The 10809-nt window shown below is 48.3% G+C and overlaps 1 protein-coding gene across 1 annotated transcript; it reads right to left on the bottom strand.

The window, feature by feature from the left end:
* Positions 1-7196: 7196 nt before the first annotated feature.
* Positions 7197-8192, bottom strand: LOC136473105 (zinc-finger homeodomain protein 2-like). Its single transcript, XM_066470795.1, has one exon. It carries the CDS (start codon positions 8112-8114, stop codon positions 7197-7199), a length of 918 nt encoding a protein of 305 aa, XP_066326892.1. The 5' UTR covers positions 8115-8192.
* Positions 8193-10809: the final 2617 nt, after the last annotated feature.

Below are 10809 nucleotides of genomic sequence, written 5' to 3'. Positions count from 1 at the left end.
TGCCATGGTCAAGGCACTCGGCAAAGAAAATTAAAAAAAACTGCTTTGCCGAGTGCCTACCTACAGCACTCGGCAAAGAAAATCCAAAAAAAAGAAAACAAGCTTTGCCGAGTGCCAGATGCAAGCACTCGTCAAAGCATTTTTTTAAAAAAATAAAAACACATTTCTTTGCCGAGTGCCGACGCGTGGCACTCAACAAAGGGGTCATCACCGTGACCTGGCCATCACGACGGCTTTTCTTTGCCGAGTGCCGTCGTGGCACTCGGGAAATCCTTTGCCGAGTGCCCAACACGCGGCACTCAGCAAAGAAGCCTTTGTCGTGAGGGGATATGCCGATAGCTCTTTGCCGAGTGCATCACTCGGCAAAGCACGCGTCTGCCGTAATGTAAGGGGCTGGGCTAAAAATGTGAGTGGGAACTACAAGAAAGAAAAGGCCCAGCTCATTGCAAAAGCTGAGGCGCTTAACAAAAAGGCGGAGTGCAGCCGTTAAGTTGTTTGGAGATAGACCTTAAACATTTTTACAAAGAGAGGCCGACTTTCCTTCTACGGGAGGAGGAAATCAAGTGGTACCAAAGAGCCAAGACAACTAGGTTGTTATCGGGTGATTTCAATACTAAGTATTTCCACCTTGTGGCTAATGGTAAACATAGAAGAACCCGGATTTTCCGGCTCAATCAAGAGGAAGGAATAATTGAAGGTGACCAAAACCTAAAGAAATTCATCACCAATTACTATAAAGGTCTCTTTGGGGAACCGGACGTTAACAACTTCTCTTTGGTGGAATCTGCTATGTCAGATATTCCGCAAGTCTCACATCTTGAAAATGAAGTCTTAACGGCTGAATTTTCTAAACAAGAAGTTAAAGAGGCTATTTTCCAAATGGAGCATAATAAAGCTCCCGAACATGATGGGTTCCCAGCCGAGTTCTATCAGGTATTTTGGGAAGTTATAAAAGGAGACCTCCTGCCCCTTTTCGCTGATTTTCATAGAGGAAGCATGCCCCCTTTTCAGTCTTAACTTTGGTACAATTACATTGTTACCAAAACAAAAAGAGGCGACACAGATCCAGCAATTCCGTCCCACCAGTCTGCTAAACGTTAGTTTCAAGATCTTTACAAAGGTTTTAACCAACCGAATAGCACTAGTGGCACAAAAGGTTATTCAGCCATCTCAATCTGCTTTTATGAAAGGGAGGAATATTTTAGATGGTGTAGTTATTCTACATGAGACCATCCATGAGATGCATAGAAAGAAATTAGATGGGGGTAATCTTAAAGCTAGACTTTGAGAAAAGCATATGACAAGGTTAAATGGCCTTTTTACAACAAACCCTAAGAATGAAGGGCTTTTCACCTGTTTGGTGTAATTGGATTGACCAAATAGTGAAGGGTAGTAGCATAAGCATCAAAATAAATGATGAGGTGGGACATTTCTTCCAAACCAAGAAAGGAGTAAGACAGGGAGACCCTTTATCTCCTATTCTATTCAACTTGGTGGCAGACATGCTAGCAACCCTGATTTTCCGGGCTAAGTCCAATGGAAAAATTAGAGGAGTTGACCCGCATCTAGTCCATCTAGTTGACGATGGCCTTTCGATCCTTCAGTATGCGGATGATACCATTTTGTTTTTGGATCATAATATGCTACAAGCCAGGGAACTAAAGCTTGTGCTTAGTACCTTTGAGCAATTATCAGGATTGAAAATTAATTTCCACAAAAGTGAGTTGTTTACTTACGGTAAGGCCAAGGACTATGAATAGGAGTACGCGAGCATATTTGGATGCCGGTTAGGTGGTTTCCCCTCCCGGTATCTAGGTATCCCTTTGAACCATGTTAAATTATCTAATAAGGATTGAGCCAACATTGAAGAGAAGTTCCAGAAAAAAACTTTATAGCTGTCGTCTTGTCCTCATTAACTCGGTGATAACTAGCTTAGCCATGTTCATGTTGTCTTTTTTTGAAATCCCTAGAGGAGTCCTTCAAAAATTAGATTACTATCGCTCTCGTTTTTTTCTGGCAAGGTGATAGGCACAAAAAGAAATACCACCTTGCCAAGTGGACCGTTCTGTGTACCCCCAAAGATTTTGGTGGCTTAGGTATACGTAACCTAGACCTTCCAAATAGATGTCTTCTTAGCAAGTGGCTTTTCAGGCTGATAAATGAAGATGGGGTTTGGCAAAACCTTCTAAGAAGGAAATATCTGGCTAACAAACCTTTGACTTAGGTGCAACATAGGCCGGGGGATTCACATTTCTGGGCTGGTCTCATGAAGGCCAAATCCGATTTTCTAACCTGTGGCACTTTTAAAGTGCACAACGGGGAGAATGTGTGATTTTGGAAGGACATGTAGTTAGGCGATAGAGCCCTGAGCGAGGTATACCCGACCTTATTTCGAATTGTGAGGCGCAAAGATGATACAGTGGCAAAGGTCCTTAGGACTGTACCACTTAATGTATCCTTTAGACGAGGTTTGATTAATTCAAATCGGATTGCATGGTTCGATCTAGTCTCAAAAGTGGTATAAATTAGCCTCACAAATGGACGAGATGCGTTCCATTGGAACATAACTAAGAATGGTTTGTTTACGGTTCGGTCTATGTACATGAGCTTTATTCAACACGGAATCCATCCCGACAAAAAGTCCTCTTTGGAAACTAAAAATACCGCTAAAAATTAAGATTTTTTTGTGGTACCTAAAAAAGGGTGTAACCCTTACCAAAGATAATCTAGCAAAGAGGAATTGGCAAGGAAGTATCAAATGTTGTCTTTGTAATTCTATTGAAACAATCCAACATTTGTTCTTCAATTGTCATTTTGCGAGCTTTATTTGGAACACTGTGCTTATCACTTTTGGAATTCAATCACCTACTAGCATTACTAACATGTTTGGTTCATGGCTTCATGGTTTTGATTCAAAGCTTCCGAACCAAATTTTGTTAGGAGCTGTTGCGCTCTGTTGGGCGATATGGTTGAATAGGAATGATATGGTGTTTAATAAGGCTAAAGCTAATATTTACATGAAGGTAATCTTTAGGGCGACGTGCTGGATCCGTCAGTGATCCATGCTGCATAAGGAGTAGGAACGCCCGCTCTTCAAGGAAGGATGCAGAAGATAGGAAACGTTAATTATGTCCGTTTTGCGAAGTTTGGTTGGAACTTCACCGACCTTATTGGCGTTTAGGGTTGCCGTGTTGGCATCGAGCTCACTAGTTGAGCCGAACTCTTTTTATTTCCAGCATGGGTGTGTTTGCCTTATGGTCTTTTGTACGGTGTTGCTCAGCTGTGTACTATTCTCGAATGATAGAGGTTGAAACTTTGTTCCTTATCTAAAAAAAAATCTAAGGGCGCTCCAAAAAGTAAGAGTCAGATACCAACTCTTAGATGCAATCTTATCATTTATGTTTGTTTCGCTGAAATTTAGTTTATGCCGATTTACTATGAGAGGAAAATGATGTTCTTTCGCTGAAAAGTACTCCTCGAGTGCTGCTGAACGACTCCATTTATCTCGCTAGCTCAAATGTTTTCTGACATCTCTGTCCCCCACGTGGCATCTAATACTAGTTTGAAACTGACCTAGTGTAAAACCGTGAAATAATACTGAACACCAAAAGACTATTTCGTTCAATTGTCTCAATACTATAGGTGGCATGACAGTTTTGAAAACTACAGAATAAAACTTCCCACTAAAAATAGCCTACTATATGAAGTCACTCGTGACAGTATGCACACCAAGTGACAGTGGTATTGCAGTATCACTGGGTATGCCCCAGCTGGTTCAGCCTTTTTGACTGAAATCAATTTCACTGTTGCACTTGAGATGATGCCGTATTTACCAAACTACCCAGATAACTGCAGGATATTTGCTGTCCCGCTAACCAAAGCGTTCAGAGCAGCTCTACAGCTAAGTTCCATGTGGACTAACAAAAGTTAAGGTAATGGGCTAATAACTGCTGGATGAAAGTGTGTTTTAATCTGCTTGCTCATGCAAATATATATCCCAAGCATTAGATATTCACCAGAACACAATACTACAAACTGCCCATATTTACCTTCTAGTTTTTCATACGGAAGGCCATATATATATATATATATATATATATATATATATATATATATATATATATACTTTCTCACGCACTAATCTTCTATAAATGGCACTGAAAATCATTAACGCTATCCCTTTAAAGCAAAGACGCATTTGGTCATTGTGCTACATGCTCGTTAATTTTCCACTTCTCCAAAATACTAGTAGTATACAAGATCCAGACAAAGAAGCAGCTAGCTATCTACTTATCCATCTGTGTAACCCAAGTATCTAACTGAGACCAAACTTTTACACATCTTTAATCTAGTTCTTCTGGTCTACCCCAGTACTTAATAAATAGGAAACGCATTTTGAGCAAAGTTCTAGCCAGATAATAATCTTAACTTGCATTATTTGCGCAAGAGAATGACAGATATCCTACACACACCATGCATATATACCTAAAAATGTTGATAACTAGTAGACATAAGGTTTTTCATTAGTATAAGAAAATCGGCATCCAAATTCAAAGCTGAGACCAAACTTAAAACCTAGGTAGTAGGGTGCATTACCACATCTCACATCCAACCAAGTCAAGCTAGGTTCACTACACCATGCATATACATACACGTCTAATAAAAATTTAAAAAGAGCATATACGTAGATCTCCAAAACATCCGAACAAATTTCCAAGTTGGTGGGAGGCTGGGAGCAACTAGTGGAGCAGGAGCAAAACAAACAGCTGCCATTGGCAACATCCGAGCAAATTTCCAATGCAGCTGATGCCAGAATACCAGTAGCAGCATGCAGTTGTCAACAAGGGAAAAACTCCCCAAGGCGTCCAGTGACAGTCCAGCCTCGGCATTCAGCAGCGCGGCATGGACCACGGACGCACGTCGGATCCGGCCAGTACTTACCACGCAACGCGAGCTCAGCAGCTCCGCGAATCCCTCCCCCTCCCGTGCCGGCCCCCACGGCACGCCGTCCTGTGGCGGCCAGGCCATCGCCGCTCGGCCTAGCCAAGTAGACAGACAGACAGACAGCCCAGCCCAGGCCCCCGCTCCGTGACGGAGTCCTGCGCCGCGCCGCGCCGAGGGACCCCCTCCCGTGCGCGCACGGCACGGATCGGCGCCGTGGTCCACGCCGATCTACAGATCCCACTAGCCCGGCCTGCCGCCCTCCCAGTCCCAGCGGTGGTGCCCGATCGACCTTCCCTCTTTCTCTCTCTCCCCCTACCGCGCGCGCAAGCGCAGTAGAGAACAAAAGTGTGCACCCCTTCAGATTCTGCATGCGCGCCCGCCGGCGGCACCGGCCACCGCACAGCACGGCGCACTTGCCCCGCTCCGCCTTCCGCGGCCGTGCGTGCACCCCCCGGATTGGCCATTAACGAGGGCTTCAGTAATGGCGGGACGCGCCAAAGTACAGCACGAGGAGGCGATGCGAAAGGAAACCACCTCCGTCCGCGCGCTTTTTACTCCACCGTCCGTTCCTAGCCCCAGCCCCAGCCCCCAGCCTAGCGTGTGCGTGCCGACTGCCGACTGCGCTGCCGAGGAAGAAGAAGTCCACGACGGCGGTCGTCGGCTCGTCGCAGGCCGGACGGTGTGGAAAGCCTGCCTGCGCAGCGCCGGGGGAGGGAGCTAGCGTCCGCCGCGTGCGACCCCCGGAACAAGAAAGGCAGCGCCAGCGCGCGGAAAAAGACTAGGAGAGAGACAGGAAGCGCGGATCGTCCTCTGGCTCGCGCTTTGCTTTCTTCCAAAACAAAGAGGGAGCTAGCTAGCTAGCTAGGGATTTTGCAAGGCTGGCAAATATCTGGCTGCCTCCTCTCCGGTCCTCCATACGGAGACGCCATGGACGCTTGCACTGCATATCGCATGGCCAAGAATGTAGCCATAAATGCTGCCGAGCACTAACCGGAATTGAATGCGAAACTCGGCTACTCCTACCAGCAAACAGCGGAAAAGCGGCAAAATTAACAGCCCGTTCGTTTCGTCATAAACGATTATAAATTTTTAATCAGAACAGTATTTTTCATTCATATCAAACCAGCTAGCACTAATAATCTATGATCGTATATGATTGTTTCAATACCAACCGAACAGGCTGTAAAGCGAGCTTAGCTTCATTGAGTTCGATCAGCTACTCCACAAAGTGGGAGTAAAAGCGGAAAGGAGAAGGATGCCGATCGAAACTAATTAAAGCGAGCTTAGCTTCATTGAGTTCGATCAGCTCCTACTCGTCAGCGTTTACTGCGAGTCTGCATTTCTGCAGCTGCTTTCGCTGTGCTGCTCATCACAGATTGTGGAAGAGGCATCATCAACGTTACGGACCCGAGCAGTGACACTGCAACAGTGAAGCTGGTCGACCAGCATTAACTTGTTAGAGAAAAAGAAGCTGAGAAGCATGCAAATGGGGTTGTGGAGATGGACGGATAATCAAGAACAGGTCACAGTAATGCTAGTACTAATAGTTCACTCCTGCCACACTTCGATCGATCGATGATGCTGGAAAGCGCATGCAGCAGTGCATTGCTGCTGCTGCTTGGCATGCATGGGCATGGCAGTTGGCAGGCTAAGCTGCTGTAGGAGACTAGGAACAGACGCTTCTGAGTTCTGCCCTAGCTGTTGGCAAAGCCTGGACCCTGGAGGGTGGCCATGGCCGGACCCAGGAGGCCTGGCCGGCCGCGGAGTAAAATTTTTAATCCCGGCTCTCGGCCAAGCACGAGAGAGGGAAAACAAAGATGAAACAAACGATCCATGCAACCCAAATCCCCAGACACGATCGAAATTTTCAATTGCAAACACAAAAGGGAGCAGTACATTCCAAAGATCCAAATCGGCAAATGGCCATGCCCTGCCCTCCTCCTTCCCAACACCAACGTCATGATCGTCTCATCTAGGAAACACGCAGCCAAAGAAACCACAATAAAATACTCAAGATGACAAAAGAACAACGGCCGTCTTCTCCATCATAGCTAAATCCAAGAACTGCTCGCTACGGGGACCTAGCTAGCTAGCTTGCATTTTTTCTAGCTAAAAGGAAGGAAGCAAATCGAAAAAGGCTAGCAATAATCTGCTAAGGAGAGGAGATCGATGACGCAATATAATGCGATCAGTGGTAGTGTACCTACTAGCTAGCACTGGCGCCGGCGCCGGCGCCGGGGAAAGAAGGATCATCATGGCTTCTTGCCGAGGGTGTGCTTGTTGTTGTGCATCCACACCTTGAGCACGTGGCGCTTGACGCAGACCTCCTCGCAGAACTGCTGCACGGCGGCCTCGTCGTGCTTCTGGATCCGCCACCCGAGGCGCTCCGCGAACGCCAGCATCCGGTCCTTCTGCTCCTGCGTGAACTTGGTGCGGAACCGCTTCTTGCCGGAGCCGGAGCCGCCGGACCCTGACGGGCCGCCCCCCGAGCCCAGGGACATGCCCACCATGGGCGCCACCACCATGGGGCCGATCAGCCCGGACATGTCGTCGCCCTCGTCGACGCGCCCCGAGTGGGAGGTGGACGGGAGCGCGAGCGGACGCTGCATCGGCATGTGCCCGGCGGCCGCGGCCGCCAGCTGCTGGTGCTGGTGGAGGAGGTACCCGGCGGGGGTGCGGTAGTATGGGGAGAACTGGTGGTGGTGGTGGTGCGCCGCGGCGGCGCCGTAGGCGGTGATGGCGGCCGGGGACAGGGCGGCGGCGGGATCGGCGCCGCCGCCGCCCATGGGCGAGTCAGACTCCTTGCGGTGGAAGTTGCGGTGGCAGCCGCAGGCCGCGCAGCGGAGCGCGTCGATGGAGCCCTCCTCGCCCGCGGCCATGAACTCGCCGCACCCGTCCACCGCGTGCCCGCCGATGCCGACCGCGTGGTTCTTGAGGCACTCCCGGTACCTGGTGCCCGCGCCCCCGCCACCGCCACCGCCTCCTCCCACCACGACGCCGCCCGGCGTCCTGAAGCTCCCGCCTCCAGAATCCCCGGGCTTCGGGGTCCCGCCGCCGGCGCCGCCTCCTCCCAGTCCCACCAGCCCCGGCTGCATCGGCGTGTCGTAGCTCGAGCTCACGGGCATCGGCGTCATCTCCTCGTCGCCGTCATCGTGCTCGTCGAAGTCCATGGCTGTCGGTGACTGACGACGTAGTCGGCGGCTCGCCTCACGGGGAGGCTTTGCTTCCTACTAGCTACTCCTACTTTCCTTTTTTCCCTTCCGACTTCCAGTAGGTTCTTTGCCGGGCCGAGGTTAAACAGCAAGAGCCTAGTGGCTTGTAATAGCTACAGGAGAGTGTGTTGTAGCTGTAGCTGTAATAGGGGAATCGAGAGAAAGTGAGGAGGAAAAAAATAGCCGTAAACTGTGCACGCTCCTGCTGCTAATTTTGACGCATCGGCAGCGGCACTGCGCGGCAACAGGCTGCTGCAGCAGCATGTAGGCAGGCAAACGGCTGCTGTGCCTGTGCCTGTGCTTCAGTTGTGGCTTCGATGGTGGAGCAGAGAGCTGAAGCATTTTTTTTTTTTTGACGGTTGGTCAAAACAACTTCTTCTAGTAATCAAAAAAATAATACATTTTTTTTTCTTTTTTTTCTTTTCTTTTTTTTTTCCAACCTTGTCTGTTCGGTCAAACCGCACGTGGCTGGTCGCCGACGCATCTTCTTCAACCTCCCGCGCCTAGCAGCGCGCCATGGGGCCGCGCTTCTGCGCCTGCGCTGGCTCTACCCTCCACGCCAGCTCTCTCCTCCACTTCGGCGTTCGGAGCTCCGGCCACTACGCGCGCTGCGCGGCCATGCGCCCGCCCTCCCTCCCTCCTCGCATGCGCCTCCGAGCACTGCTGTTGCGGCCGCATCCTCGTCTGTCTCCGCCAGTCATCCTTGCGCCGTCCGGGGCAGACCCGACGCCTCCGCATGAGGTGCGCCCCAGCACACTCGTGCACCCCGCGACACCCCTACGCCACCGTCGCCCACGCCGACACCCCTTGGGGGCAAATCAGGCCACCGGCCAGTTCTTGGCCCACTCTCTGTCGTGGAGCCGGAGGAAGCTACATTTTTTTTTGCTCCTACTCTCTCTCCTCGCCTCTCTCAGCGGGTTTCCTATGGCTCCGAACGTGGAGCGGAGTCATTCTCTACCGTTTAACTGGTGGAGTAGCGAAACTGCTCCTGGAGCTTGTCCAGAGCCATACCAAACGGCCCCGTAGCCACACAAACACATCTCTCTGTCTGGTTCTTGCTCTACTACCCCCAATCTAGCCCTGTCTCCTCGCTACACGCTCCGCGCACCTGTCGCCCTGTGGCGAGACGGTGTAGGTGGTGTGGTGTGGCTTTGGCTCATGTTTATATCTTGGATCTTTGTCCTCTCTGTCTTTCAGCGTATGCAGCGGTTGCGATATGGCTCCAGCCCGGTTTAAAATGGGGTTTACTCTGCCTCCTACGTTCCTGGAGAGCCTCGAGCTCTTTTTCTCGCTGGTCTACAACATAATAACAACAGATCCCTATACAGCACGTAGGAGTATTTATTTGCAAAGGAAGAGAGTACGCAGACCATTATTACAGTACCCACGAACGTATCTGTGGTGATCGATGTTTCAATGCCCGCTTAGTACTCCATAGTGATCTGTATACGCTCAGCTACATATGTAGTCGAGCTGTATAATAACACTTAATTGGTAGACTTGCACTTGCATAGAAAAGAGCAGGCAGTATCTCTGTAGCCAGGTTAATGAAAGAGTGCTAGAAGATTCGCACTAAAATCTCTACAAAAAAGAAAACAATGGACTGTCGATTTGTTTTGTCAACAACCAAGCATCAGCTTGCACACAACTTGCGAGCAACACCTGTGGAGCAGCATAAAAAATCATCAGCACCAAGATCTGTGCTTCTAGCAGGTAAGAATTTGGGTGGCCAGGGATCTCCAAAGAAACACACAGGGCAGCACAATAAATCAAGGGAAATTCAATGAAAAAAAAGGAAAATGGAACAAACACAACCAAAGACTGGCTGGCCGGAGTCCCGCGAGCCCGCCCCGCCGCCACCGCGCTGCAGCATGGCTCCGCCGTGTGAGGCCGTCAAGGACACGTTACAAAACCTTACTCCTTGCACCCTTTTGCCCCTCAAGTTATAAGACGGGACAAAGGCTCCAGCAGAAGGGAAGATCAACTCGATCTAACCCAGAACTAGCTAACGATGTCCTATCATCTCTCTCTCTCTCTCTAGATCTTGTTTTAGAATTCTAATATCAAGAAACTGCTACTGAACATAGCGCTCTGAAGCCCGAACTAGGATAAACCTTTCATGTGTTAAGTGCTAACCATCAAAATCCCACACATCGACCCATCGATTGTTCCACTAATTACTCGTCGTGGTTATGAACCCACGAGATGTGTCTTCACTTTAAGGATCTAGAAAAAAGGACATAGAGACCTCTAAAAATTATAAACTTTTCTAAATGGATGTTAAAAATCAAACATAATCTAATTTGTTTAGATTTGGCATTATATCTTCTTTGAAATTATTTTGTAGTATGCTATATTTGAGTTTTAGGATAAATTGTTTGGCCCTAAAATGGCTTCCAAAAATCCAAAAAATCATATAATTAATGCTTGAAAATTAGTATTTTTTCATGTAACTTTTCAATATATGTGCTCAAGTGAAACTTAAAGCTTTTAAAAAAGCAAATGCTCAAAATTAGATGGTTGATACTAAATTAAAAGGACAAAGTTCCATAACAAAGCATGCATACATGCTAGAAAATTAAATGACAAAATACTAATTTTTGAACCATGTTTTTAGATGATTTTTTTTATTTTTCTATAACATTTTAGGGCC

The sequence above is a fragment of the Miscanthus floridulus genome, chromosome 8 (assembly GCF_019320115.1).
Source record: "Miscanthus floridulus cultivar M001 chromosome 8, ASM1932011v1, whole genome shotgun sequence".
In the NCBI taxonomy this organism is placed as follows: domain Eukaryota; kingdom Viridiplantae; phylum Streptophyta; class Magnoliopsida; order Poales; family Poaceae; genus Miscanthus; species Miscanthus floridulus.
Note: the sequence above shows the minus strand (reverse complement) of the source record. Positions and strands in the feature narration are given on the sequence as shown.